Source organism: Pollicipes pollicipes, unplaced genomic scaffold (genome assembly GCF_011947565.3).
Source record: "Pollicipes pollicipes isolate AB1234 unplaced genomic scaffold, Ppol_2.1 Scaffold_4002;HRSCAF=4701_pilon_pilon_pilon, whole genome shotgun sequence".
Lineage (NCBI taxonomy): Eukaryota > Metazoa > Arthropoda > Thecostraca > Pollicipedomorpha > Pollicipedidae > Pollicipes > Pollicipes pollicipes.
In genome coordinates this window covers 6,273,089-6,286,967 of record NW_023596420.1, presented here as the reverse complement: position 1 = coordinate 6,286,967, position 13,879 = coordinate 6,273,089, and the positions used below count along the sequence as shown (strand labels likewise).

The 13,879-nt window shown below is 49.3% G+C and overlaps 1 protein-coding gene across 1 annotated transcript in view; it reads left to right on the top strand.

Moving 5' to 3' along the window:
* LOC119093947 (relaxin receptor 2) overlaps positions 1-13,879 on the top strand; it is a gene marked incomplete in the record, with an annotated part of 147,717 nt that overhangs the window by 74,446 nt on the left and 59,392 nt on the right. The window contains 2 exon segments of the mRNA XM_037216969.1: positions 3,130-3,198; positions 4,905-4,976. Coding sequence (XP_037072864.1) covers positions 3,130-3,198; positions 4,905-4,976 — 141 coding nt within the window.

The window sequence follows — 13,879 nt, the reverse complement described above, 5'->3', positions numbered from 1 at the left end:
ATACTCACAGACCGACTATGGAGGAAGGGGGAGGGGAAGGGGCGTGCGGCAAGGCCCTCCCTTATCTGGTCACCGATTTGTTCGGGGGTCGGATTCCCGAAGCCTTTGTCGCCGCAAGGACCCTCCACCCGCCCTCTCTCAACGTACAGTGTCCTTAAGAGGTCCCTCTACCTCTGCTGATGCCGACACATGCGGCGCATATGCCTGTTACATACGCCCCTTCACTCGATTCCACACATGTGCGTCATTTACTTGGTGTCCTCCCGGTCATATTACCACGAGGCGTGAGAGCCTGGTGTCGCCCCGCCGCGAAAAGCCGGTAGTCCGCTGGCGCGGGCTGATCAGTCCTGCTTCAGGACAGGGCGTCGTGTCAGCCCACGTCACAGGAACGCCCGACAGCATTTAAAACCTTACAGGAGAAATCCAAAGGGCATACCCAAAACTGTATCTTGATTACTACTTCCAGCGATAGCAGTGTCCTTTCAAGTAACTTTTGGCTTTTAGAAAAGAGGCGTCTATCTTATAGAACGAGTCTCTAGCCTCAGTCATTTCCAAAAAACATGGAACAGTTGGGAAAATTGTTGGCTGATGAATGGGCCGTGAGCCATCTGTAAAGCCTCACGCAACGGTGGAAAACTCGTTGCGTTCTCCAGCCACGATAATGTGCGGATTCTAAAAGGTCCATATCGACACCAAAACTTTGCATGCTCTTCGTAGTGTTAAGAATGTACGACTGGCAAAAAAATTGTGTGTACCAGGAAACAAATCTCAACGATTTATATCACAGCATATGATTGCACCAAAAATAAGGTCTCTTACCAAGTGCCTCAAGTCAGGTGGAACACCGCATGGAGAGGAATCAGCCCAAGAGAGGGATGAGGCTCTCCCATTTGCGCTCTCCTGAAGCCGATCAGTAGCGTATCTATGAGAGGTCATCGAGAGCGAGCGATCGATCGGAGTGAGTGCGGCCAGGCTCCTGTGCGTGTTACTGGTGTCATTTGGCCTGGTGGCTCGTGCGCCTGAAATGTGTCATGTCAAGAGAGTTTTTCTTGGGATGTTATTCGCAGCCCCTAAAATCCCTACACAAACAGTCTGGCATTCAAATTCATAACATTAGCGAACAGATAACCCACAAAAAACTCTTGTCAAATTACTTTCCGTGCTCTTTTTGGACATGACTTCGAACCGAACGCACACGCAAGTGCAAGTACGCAATCAAATCCACTGTCATATTCGGCGAGTTGGTGGTCAGCTCCCGTGCATCTTCTGGCTGGGAGCGAACAGCCGTAAGCAGCCTGCATGGGTCCTGTCCAGAGCTCTGAGTCCGGGGTCGAGTCCAAGTTCTAATACCCGGAGTCTGGCCGCGAGTCCCTAGTTCGCCCTTGCCCATTGCATGAATTCGAGTGCGAGTTCAATTATTTCTACGGCACAGGAATCCCAGTCCGAGTTCGAGCCCTAGTTCGAGTCATTGGGATTTATTTCGAGCCCCAGCCCGTCTATAGCTTCCAAAGCCATGACTTCGGTTCTCATCAGTCTCATAATAGATCACAACGGATAAGGAATGATCATGAGGACTGAACATGCCAGACTACAAGAGACAAAAATGGTAAAGCATGGTTCGAACTTACGCGTAGTCCAGCCTGATCTCATCCTACTATGGCCACAAACCTATCTAACGGTATGTCGAGTCAGCATTGACACACACACACACACACACACACACACATATATATATATATATATATATATATATATATATATATATATATATATATATATTGAGATGTGCGCACGTGCGCATGTGCACATGCCTAGCGTGGACATAAATGTGTTTGTCGGTCCTTGACGAAATTCTAGTGACCAATGCACAAGCTTGCATAACCCATCCCAGACCAATTAAGCCTTCCAAACCCGACCGAACCCGGAATCGTTGAGTCAGAATACGGCTCCGAGTCCTTGAAGTCTGCGTCTCTGATTCCGAGTTCGATTTCATGCGTTTTCCCGATTTGGTCAGGCTCAGTCTGAGGTTAATTCATGCATGCAAGGGTTCAATTCGCTTGATTCCGAGTTCCAAAGGTTCATGAGTTCGACACTCCAGTCCGCGTGGACTCACATCCATGCATGATTAGCAGTGGGGTTACAGGGTCTACCTGTTTGTTGCCGCGGGAGCCTTGGGAACTTGTTAAGTGTTGGAGAAGCGCTGTACGTGACTAGTTTTAATGAGCCGGCTGGCATGCCTGGCACGCATGCGGTGCACTTCCAACGTAACTATTGCAGTGGAAGGGTCCGGGACTGTGGATGGACGTAGCGTAATGATCTGCAGTGGAAGAGTCCGGGACTGTGGATGGGCGAAACGTAATGATCTTCAGTGGAAGGTTCCGGGACTGTGGATGGGCGAAGCGTAATGATCCGCAGAGCAGCGTTTGCGCGCGGACGTGCGGGAGTGCGCGCGGAAGTGCGAAGTGCAGCATGAAAATGACCGCCTGAATCACAGGAGTTCCCATCCCGTCCCTCACACAAGCGCCTATATGATCTAAAGCGCTCCTCTGCACGTACATCGAACCGTCCCTCTGTACGTACATTGTATCGAGCACGCATAGATCCGAGGGCTCGCCCCGAGAACGGAGTTCGGCAGAATTGGTTAGAACCTGGCTGGTAGGGAGGGAGGAGAAAGACTCAATTGGGAAAGTCCTCGATCGTTGTGGGCTAGAGTTCGACATTATGTTTCCACACACCTCCTGACCCATTCGTCCACCTCTAAGCAGGGAATGCCATGACTTGCGCTTATTATTTTTGATGATAACATAAGGCTCGGTGCGCCGCTGGGGAAGTAGCCGGGGGCAGTCCATCAGTGACTGTTGCAGTCAGCCCAAGGCCGGGCACGTGTCTTTTTCAGGTGACTGTTGCAGTCAGCCCCAAGCTGGGCACGCGTCTTTTCCGCCCACAAAGTTTTCGCTACTTCCATGTCAGGTTCCGCAGTTCTCGATAACCTTATATATATATATATATATATATATATATATACATACATATATAGCTGGATTCCGATGTTTTTTATAAACTTACAAATATTTCTATGTGTTTCTGGTCGTCCTTTAATATGGCTGATTTATACCGTTTTGCCGACAGGTACCTCCAAGATAACAGAATCGTTCTACGCGACAAAGATCTGAACAAGTATACACAGATCCAAATGGTGTAAGTGTTGCCGTGATATGGAGAGACGCGGGCATGACCTTGCACATAAACCGAAGATTTGTATGATGACAGGACCAGTGGAAGTGAGGACTCACACGTTCAAATTCACACCCATACCTGGTGAGGTTTCGTCCGAAAAACGATCCTGTCAAAAAACATTATATTTCGGGCACCAGACGTTTGCCTACTTCATTGGGCTTGTTTCTTATCTCCCCTGACTTTTCGCGAAAACAAGGCTATGGACCCTGGTTTTAACAGGCTTTTCCCAGCCACAATGTAATGATTCCTGGCCCCATCAGTTTGTTTTCTTTGACGTCAGACCACGACTCCTTGGCTCTTATTGGTTCTGTCTCAAAAACCGGAGCCGGATGCCTGATTGTAAGATAAATCTACGCTGAAGACAGGAAACATTCATGTGCTAAATTTTAAGTGACCAGCAATGGGTATGGACAACTTCTGCTTGAGCCAATCGGGTAGGTGCAATAACCAGCCTAGTTATCCCCCCTCCCCCCTACACCGCCCGAAAATCCGTCATGTGCTTACTGGCAGGGGTAGGTACATACCTCGCAAGATGCTTATCGTTAATTTACCAACTGGGTGCCGTGCATTGCATCTAAAAAGGTGGTGGCAGTTAATGATGTTTCCAACCGGTTGTAGCCAGTTTCACCGTGTCGCTGGCAGCAGCGTGGCGCAGCGCGTCAGCGGAAGCTGCAAGATCCCCGAATCTGCTCAGCCCAAACCAGTACATCGCACGTTTTGTAGCTCCTGTGCGGTGGTGCCGGTAATGCTGAAAGGCTTTGCGATTTGCTCAATACTTTGCTTCGCCTTACTTCGGACAATAATCATGATTAAGTCCCGTTCGAAATTCCGTTACGCTTGGCGTTTAGGCGGGCACTTCAGGCCGACAAAGTTCAGCCTGTGTCAAAGCTGTGGCAAAGCTATGGGGCGGCTGTTCCAACAACCGAACGAGGTGCTTTATCTGGGCGCCGCTGTTTCTGTCGTCCTTCGTAATCATCCAGGGAAGAAAGAGACATAACGCGGACGTTAATCTCCCATAATTGCGGCTTTAATCCTTTAGAACCTTATTTTGTCTGTGGTTTTCTCTTAACGCCGTAATGATTCACCAAGTTTTGGCCACATCTGGGCGCTATAACAGGCGCATATGCCAAGGTATCACCCTCTGAAAAAGTGGATAAGGTCCTACAGAACACGGCATTACCTCAGCCTCAGGTTCACTTAAAAGTTGTTTTAGTTTTTCATCGTATGCGACCTGAGCAGGGTAGTGAGATGTCGGAGATCAATAACGAACTTGAGCAGACTGTGGTTAGACCGTCTACCATTCACAAAGCATCAACTGACCGAAACCAGCAGTTTCTAGGATCCGGGACCGTTTGGAAGATTATCTTCCGGGTGGTAATTGGTGGAAAATGTGCGGTGTGGCGGCAGATGCCGAGAGGTCGTGTAGCGCTGGTAACGACCGAAGCTAGCCGAAACACATTCGTTTTCACTTCGGGGTGCGAGCTCCAGGCGGAGTCGTACGGCGTCACGGCTGGAACAAGTCCGGCTCGGAGAGGCTCAAGACCGACGTGCTTGCCGAACATAGGACTGCCTCACAGCATTGTGTAACGTTTATTGACAGACGCCGCAGAGCATAAGCGAAAGTTCGTACCATCAACCTGAAACATATTCTTCCGTTTCCTTTTCAGAAACTTAAACAGAAACGAACTCGAAGAGATACCGCAAAACTTCTTCTCTGGACAGGACAAACTCTTCAGACTGTGAGTACGAAGTTCTTTTGAGGCGGTCGGCGTGCTTGTTTCGTCTGTTTGACGCAGTGCTGCCGAGACGCACTCGGAACTTCCGTCGCTGAACGATTCCAAACGCTCGATGTTGGGTGACCTAAAAAAATTGCAAAATATGCTACCGGATAATAACCGGCACCAGAACTCCGCTTTGTGAAAACGCGGCTAACATTTTTTCAAGTATGATCACTTGTGACACAGATTTATTAGTACACATAATATAGAATTTTGCACGAAGAGAGGGAGACAGCTTGGGGCAAGCTTACCGGGGCCTTCTATGACATTCGCTTCAAACAAATCAGGCTACCGAACTCATACCAATCATCCGCTTCGCTTCCTACTGCATGAGCTTTACAAAACATGCCTTTGCAATAGCTGTTGTGCCAGCACGACTTTTCGAGGCCAACACAAGGAATGTACATTTTTGGACCTTGCCACGAGTTGTTTCATACCCTTAGACAGCTGAGCATGAGATACGGGCTCACGGCCGCTTCACCAAATGCCTCGCGATGGCATAACCGCACCAGATCCGGCCGCTAGCGGTCATGCCTTCAATGATTTTAACGTCGCTCGTCTTGATACGCCTAAAATGGATGACCGAGCAAGTCCAGTGGAGCATGTGGATGGTAAGTTTTTGCGCGGCCATCAGTGTCCCCAACGTCGCTGCACCGTGGCGTCAGTTCAGGCCAGAGCTCAGTGTTCGGAGCAGGCACGATCCTCCGATGCCACTCGGCGTGTTTTGCGCCAGTGTCTGTGAGATAACTGACGTGTTTCGACTGAACCGTCCGGCTCGATCAACGGTTAGACGGAGAGCCATTATAGATCGGACGAACACCATCTCGTCTCTCGGGCGACAGAGGCAGTGGAATGAACGCTGTGGTTGACAATGCTCGGAAATGTTGCATCCGTGTCGCAATGTGTTTGCAATCTGTTGAGGGAGTGGGAGATCTGGGGACGTCATATAGTGCATGTGCCTCGTCGAATGACATCGGGAGACAGGCCCGACCCGTTCATTCGGACGAGCCATCAATATGTTTTCTTAGAGCCAGCCGAACCCAACTGCTATGCAATAACGTCGTGATGTTGACCCCAAAGATTAATTTCCAACATTTTTATTTGCAATAACTTAATTGCTGCATGGGCCATGTCAAGTTCACGCCCTCTTAGCTGAGCCTACATGAGTGAAAACTAGCCTCGGTGTTTTTATCATACTGCATGCAGACATGAGGCGGTGCATAGGATGCATCACTGTACCTCAAGAAACACTGGTCAGGCATGAACCAAGCAATCAAGCTACTGCCACATAGGTGGTGATAACTATTCTTACCTTTTAAACTGAGTTTCCAGCTCATCTTGGCTGCCCTCTGCCTGCGAGGCGGCGATGGGTCTGAGGAGGGATATGCTCGCTGTGCACCATATTGGCCTGGTGAATTTCTCAACCTATCACCGAACCTGAAGCAAAAATGAAATAAATCGTTGGTGCGCACTTATGGGCGCCATCAGACCACTCAGTAACATAATGTTTGACACCTGGATGCTACGAATGCGGCAAGAAAGGACTTAGATGCCTAAAATTTGGAGAGTACATTGAAGGCTGAAGCAATTCAGTTTTTGGCATGCTACAGGAAAGATTACATGCGCTCACTGACTGCTGGGTTTAGAAAACTGGAAGCTTCAGTCAGTGTCGAAGAGAAGCCCTGGTCAGTCACCACATTATGTGTGACTAATTTGAACGTCCCCATTAAAGCAGTGTTGTGGCAAATGGTTTGCTGCAATAGCACGCCTCACGTGTCAAGAACATGCTTGAAATCGAGCGCAAGGAAAGTATTCCTTCACACATGGCACATATTCAAAAATCAACAAAGTGATTAACTGGCAATTATTTGTGTCATAGAAGAGCCATTGACACCATCCGCGTTGAACGTGGAAAACGCACCTATAGCAGGATCGCTGCTGCAGGATTTAGCAGGATTTAGCAGGATTTGCTGATCGCAGGATCGCAAAGCCTTCGCTGGGGTCTCGTTAGGCTACCGACCCCTGACCCAGTTGGAAGCAGCTTCTTGGCAGTCGCCCTCGTCCCGACGTACCGGTCGCAGAGGGATAGCCATCGTGTTTTGACGGCAGCTACTGAGGGAAAACAGAAAGTCATTGACAGAAATTCCGCTCATTCACGTTTTCTTCGATGCTGTTCATTACATTCCAATTGCATGCAAATACTTACGTTTTATTAGACATATCCATGTCATACGAAAGCCTCAGCCATGTGTGGCACGTGATGTCACTGATCCAGCATCAAAGTTTCAACCTATAATGCTCATTTCATTCAACGTAAGAAACACACTGCATCAGAGCTCCATGATTTGACCCCGTACTGTCACACTCTTGACGTGTTCTCGTTACGCTAGTTGGCGGCGCTGATATTGTACATTTGGTTCGTAGAAATTTAGCAGGGAGATAAGGGCACTTGCTAGGGTCCTTCTGAGAACTGGAACTGCCCAAGCTGTGGCTATTTCTAATAAGCACTGCTCCCAGAAACAGTGCTGAAAGGCAGCTGCACTACCAATGGGTATGCTGGGCGTGCTGTGGAAGAGGCGGGTATGTTATTTATTGTTTATTTCAGGCATCATCAAACCTTACTCGTCATCCAATCAGAAAGAAAAAGAAAGGTACATTAGACACACATTTGATCCAGATCCCGAACAGTCTCAACTCTGGGGGTGTTCGTCTTAATCACATCTTTATAGCCATGGGCCTTTCAAGTATAAAGCCAAAGACGCAGTCTCTTGTGCGCACATGCTGGCGCCGAAATTTGTTTATCGATAGTCTACCAAGCGAAAAAGCAAGGCATAAGAAAGCATTACACCACACCTTACAATGTACGCTTTAGCACTGCCCTTATAACAACTGAAAACCTACAATGTAATATCATTTTGTAAAGCACATCGGGTGAAGCAGCCGAGATCTTGTTAGAGCAGCATTAGACGAAAAACAAAATTTCGAGAGGGCTTATGAAATAGGCAGACATTCAAGAAATGCAACACTTCACACTAACGTGGTTAGCTCATGTCACTCGTAACGTAAATGTGATTTTAGATGATGTTAATAGAGGCTAGGTTGGCTAATGCTGTCGGCCGCACCAGTGGGTGGGTCTTTGCTCAGTAAAATGAGAAGGCTTTTTCCACAAGCCGCGCAAGACTTGGTCTGCCCCAAACATCTAGTTACCACCTTTGTCATGGCTGCAGATTGCTCAGCTGGTTATCACAATGGCCATGCTGAAATCCCCATGGCAAGCCACCAGTGGGAATACACGTTAAGTACGTACTTGAGGGCTCAAGATTGGGAAAGTGGCTTCAACCCCCGCCTTAAACTGAAACTAGGAAGCTGCGCACCTGCTGGAGACGTAGCAGGTACACCATTATGCGGATGCAAATATAGGCTGGCACCATTCCAGACAATGCAAATATAGGACGGGCACCACTCCAGACAATGCGAGAATCGTACGGCGATTCATATCAACACGGGGGAATGAACGCAAGCGTCATTCACCTCTGCCGTCTCATTACTGGCTGCTACACCACCAAACCACTTCTTTGAATGGCCCTCGTGTGGTGCTGCGTGCTCGGTCAAGGCGGAGTCGAATAGCGCCAACTTTGTCGCGCCGACTCCACAGCTGTCGGCGCGGCGCGCGGCGCGTGCTTGGACGGACATATTTCAGCAACATTTTGGATTAGTTCTTAACTCTTCTCGTGCGTCTACAGACGCAGGACGGGTGCCCCATCGGGACTCAAACGTTCTCAGGCCTTCACTGCGCGCCTCAGGGGGCCCCAGGCGCGGTCTCAAGGGTGTTTACATGTCGGACGGGCCCTAGCAGTTACTTGGCCAGCAGTTACTTGGAGCACCTGGGCCACCTTCCTGATGAACCGATAGCACGATAGCGGCCCTGCCACTAGCTCGGGCCTTGTAGTTCTCTACCGCGCTGCTGAAAGTTCGAATGAAGTGAGGCCACGCAACATAACAGGTCCCGTGCAGCGCGCTGATGACGCCGGCTCCACCAGCAAGCGGTGTTCCTGTGGCAGTACCGTGCACGGTTTCGGGAGCGTGCCTGGTCCCAGGCCAGCACGCCGGAGCACGGTACGGCGGCGCCGTGGCTGGAGGTATGGCCGTGGCAACAGGCGGTCCCAAAAGGTTCGAGAGGTTCACGCTGGGATGGTTTTGGTCTCCGCGTGGCTTCCACCACGCCGTGGCCTTCCGAAACAAAAGCCAGGTGACGGGCTAAGATTGACGGCCGACGGCCCAGGAGAGGCCCGGCTGCAGGCGGGCTGGATGCCCTCGGCGGGAGCTTCTTCAGCGCGATCAGGACTCTGGAGAAGCATTTCCGTGTTGGGCCTCGATTTGTTATGTTGTGGAAAGACCAGTGCTCCACCATGACGCTATCTTCCGTGATTTCCTTTCCCTACGCGGCGTCATACCTTCATAAGACCATGCAATAGGTGCGAGAGTGCTCTATTCTGCTTTGGCTGTAGCTCAAAAGCTGCTGTTCGGGACACGGTTTTGCTCGTTTAGAACACGTTAGAAGGTCGAGCACTTTTGTCGCAGGTCCTTCAATCAGTCATCACGCGCGCATGCTTTCCGCGCCAGACTGGTATTACGTCACGCGGTCGGACGTTGCAAGTTCTGCCCAGCGGCAGAACTTGAGAGGGCTTTCAGGCTGCCATTCTAATCCACTCAGTTATGCGACCGAAATCTAGTCACAACCGCACTTGCTTGAGCGTCGTTGCATGATTGATGCGGCGAGGCTACGGCGAACTCTGAACGCGTTATTTGATTTGCCAAACATTTTCTGGAATGCGGATTGACGCCGGACATCAGCGACATTCCGTAACGAATGGTCTACCCAGCTGTCAATGGCTGTGTTCACTCCTCTACTGATGTCAGTAGAAACCTGGGACGACGGCGACGACGCCGAGACCAACGTCGATCCGGTGCCGGAAGCTGTGCCACGCGCGCCAGCATTCTCAGATGATTCGTCCATGTTCGGGGCCTCGTGCGTCACCCAATAACTTGCGATTTCCCCCGGGCTTGGTTGCGAGGGCAGCGTTAGGTGAAGCATCCCGGGGCGGGATGGTGCTGACGAGGGACGCAGGGGACCGACGTCCCGAAGTGGTCCTGTGTAATCATGCCGACGGATGCTCTTATGTATGTACCGAAACAACGTCCGTGTTTCCACGGCAGCATGAAATCTGAATCGGATCGCACGCAAGTGATTCATGGGAACATCCGCGCTTGGTCCCCTGAACGACTTACGTAAGCGGTAGTTTCACTTCCTCTTTTCAAAGCGGCAGTGCCGAGACCCCGGCCAGTACAAAATGCTTTCGAATATTTTCACACCCTAAACTGGTAAAAACACCTCTATCCTTCCCAGTGTTCCCAGTAGAGTCAAGCACCTCGTATTAAATGTCACAACGGAATGACCACCGGCAACAATAAATACATCTGGGCGAATAACCTCAGCGCTTCCTCATGGGTTTGTCAATCGCCGAGCATGCCCAGCTTGGGAGTTCCTTGTTGTCAGCACTGAAGCTGCGCGACTTATGACAAGAAACTGTCCTGCAGCATAGGAAGACAAAGGCACGCGAAATTATCTCTAATATCATTTGAAGCAATCTGGTACATGGAACGGCCTAATGAACAGTCACGCGCTGACTACCTGGTCCGTTGCGACTACGAACAGCAAGTACAGGATTTTCACATATTTAGTTGAACTATTTTGGCCCGATGAGAGTCGTTGCACATGCGACAGCTCAGGAACGTTGTAGCAACGTTGATAGTGATAGCCGCAAGGATATAACAATTTGGGGCAAACACTGGGGACCGGAATGATTTCGCTGAGCCTTGCGGAACGCATATGAAAACTCCAACCGTAGTGGTTTTCAGAGAGCAGGACGTCAAAGTTTAATCTGTGCTCACCAAATGGTTCATTTCTGTCGCCCGGTGGTACCTCATCATAAAGCTTTTGTTCAGAGACCTGAATTTAAACCAGGTGATGCGTTGCAGCGAAACAGTCAAACGCACAAAAGTACATCTGGAGTGGTTGCCTCAAAGCATAAACAGGTGTGCCATTCTATATCAAGGACGCATTCCCTCCCTATCATGTAGATGCTTGTTTATATGATTCTATTAAAGTAATCACCAGAAAGACAGGTATAACAATTTCAAGGCGTGACGTTGAGCATTTTGGAGTTATTTAATGAATTCAGTGAAGGCCGGGGTAGTTACCTTTAAACCTCAACCAGCGGTCGTCGGATGTCCGTCAATATCTTGCACCCACGGCACTTGCTGATCAATCACGCATGACAGATATATGCCATTCATTAGGCTTGTGCAACATGCACTAGGTGTTCTCAGCTCCGACAGGATCTCAGGACCCCCTGGTCCGAGGCGATACGCTGTTTTTGTGGGCAAAACTGTCACAGAACCACAGAGTTCTTATCCACATGCTCTGATGGCGAAAGGTAGGAACGAAGGCGTATGCGCCTTCGATCTCACCTTTTGTTCGTGGTCTTTTTTTGTTCATAAATGGTGCCGATTGTTCAGCTTTTTCGAGAGGGCTTTTGTTCGTCGATAACTCGCATGTTGGGTCTGAGTCTGGCTGTCGGGTTGACGTGGATCACCAGCAACCTACCAAATCCTTGTAACATGCGTCCCTGTGATTACTACGGCTGTGAATAACCCAGCCACGCGCGTCGATAATGCAGCGACGTGAAGCGACCATCGAGCTCTGAGCAGTAAGCGTGCTTGAGTGTATGCTGCTCAGGCTAAGAGCTAGGCTAGGGAAGGTGACAGGTGGCAATGCATTCAGCAAAAGTCAGCATTTCTTGGTATGGCTGAAGCGCCAGCATTCCTGGTAAAGCACCACTGAAATGCCAAGGTCTTGAATATATAGCTACTTATCAACTGTCGGTACACGTTCATTTTCTTGTCCCCATCCCATGATCCTAGTTGATATAACTCGGGCGAAATCAGGTAGAAATGACGTAAAAGTACTGTTTTATGCAAAAAATCAGTGCAATGTTTGCCTTATTCATTCAGTTGCAACAATGACTATGTACTTGACGAAATGCGACGCTAAGTTAAATGCATACGAAGAAATACAAAACAGCTATTTGTGGTAATAAAAATGGCACATAAATAATTTAACGCATACAAACTATCTGCATGGAATTGAGATTGGATGCAATTGATTCGACGTCAAATGTCCAATGACGGTGATTCAAGATTGGCGGGCGCAAGATCCTGTGGACAAGAATATTTTGGCACATTGTCACGCAAACATATGTGTTGCAACAAACTGCATGCGCACAAAGTATTGCGATACAAACAAAGATTGACTGATAATGAACAATGCTACGAAACTGCAACAGGTGTAATTGCTGTGCGATGATTTTCAACACGACCTTTTGTCCAGCTAGGTATGCGACTGCTCATCTCGGGCACTCAAAGTTGGGCAAGTGCTGTCCACTGCAATGGAATATTTCGATTCATGTTTCATTTGCATTTTTCCTTTGCCCAGCACGCTTTTAATTTCACGTGAAACGTGTTCAGGATGCAATGACGTAAAAAGTGTCACCTGAGTACAAAACTTTGAGACATGATACCCTACGTCTAGACTACAGACAAAATTTCTACCCGGTATCCTCCTTTTAAGGGAAACAGAACTGAACCGAACAATGGGGGAGGCGAGTTTTGCATCGCCCAACTTCTGAATGGTTGAGATCATGTGCACTAGTGGGGGGCGCCGGTAGTGTAGTGGTTAACGCGCTCGTTCCCAGACGCGTCTGCGCATCTGGAAAACCAGAGGTACGGGGTTCGATTCCCCGCGGTGCCCGCCCTTCCTGCCGGGGTGAGAGGCAGTCGACGCCATATAGCCTCAGCAGCTGAGTGCGTCGTAAAGCCCAATGACACACACACGACACACATGTGCACTAGGTGCGTGAAGGCTCGACGCAGGGCACGGGTGCATGTGACCGTTAAAGTGGTTGGCAAATGTACTTCATTTAAGTGCTTGAGACACAAATAATTGCAACACAAGGATATCTGACTGCTGCAGACATAGGTGAAAAAAGACAATCAATATCACGTTATTTCTTCCTTCTAACGTCCATATGTGTCTCTGGTCTGGGAAACTAGCGATACGGGGTTCGGTTCCCCGCGTTGCCCGCTCTTCCTGTCAGGGTGAAAGGCAGGCGACGCCATGTAGCCTCAGTAGCCGAGTACGTCGAAAAGTCCCAATGAAGACGATGACTCCTTACATCCCAGAAAAGATCGGCTCGTTTTATTTTCTTGACACTTAGTCTTTTACTGTTATCCAAAACGGCTCGTTCGTAAATACCCTAGACTGCCGTGAAACAGTGCTTGAGGCGCTATGCTGCTATTTGTCCCTGAAAGCTGCAAGGATCCGCAACAGTGATTACAAAGGCATTAGCGCACATCCCAAAGGCAAAGCGGTGGGTTCGGACTATGCCAGCCGCTTAGTTCAGCTTTCCCCACATTCCAAGAGAGCTTCTCCAAGAAAACTAAAAAAGATTCCAGAAAACTACGTCTTTGCATGAAACAGTGATCAAATTTGTAACGCAGTTGCAGCATCGTAATGCTACTGCAATCTGATCTTTTTTTAATTATCGCTAGACAAAGGCATTCTCCATCCACCAATCAGAGCCCAGCCCGCTTGCCTGAAGGACCGTTTCGCACCCTCGGCGTTGTATGGTTTCAGGGTGTGCTCTGTCATGACGACTGGGCCGAGCTATGTCATACAGGCCGCCCTCAGGTCTTGGCTTGGGAGCGGTGATAGACGAGCCTCTTACCGGTCCGACAGCAGATCC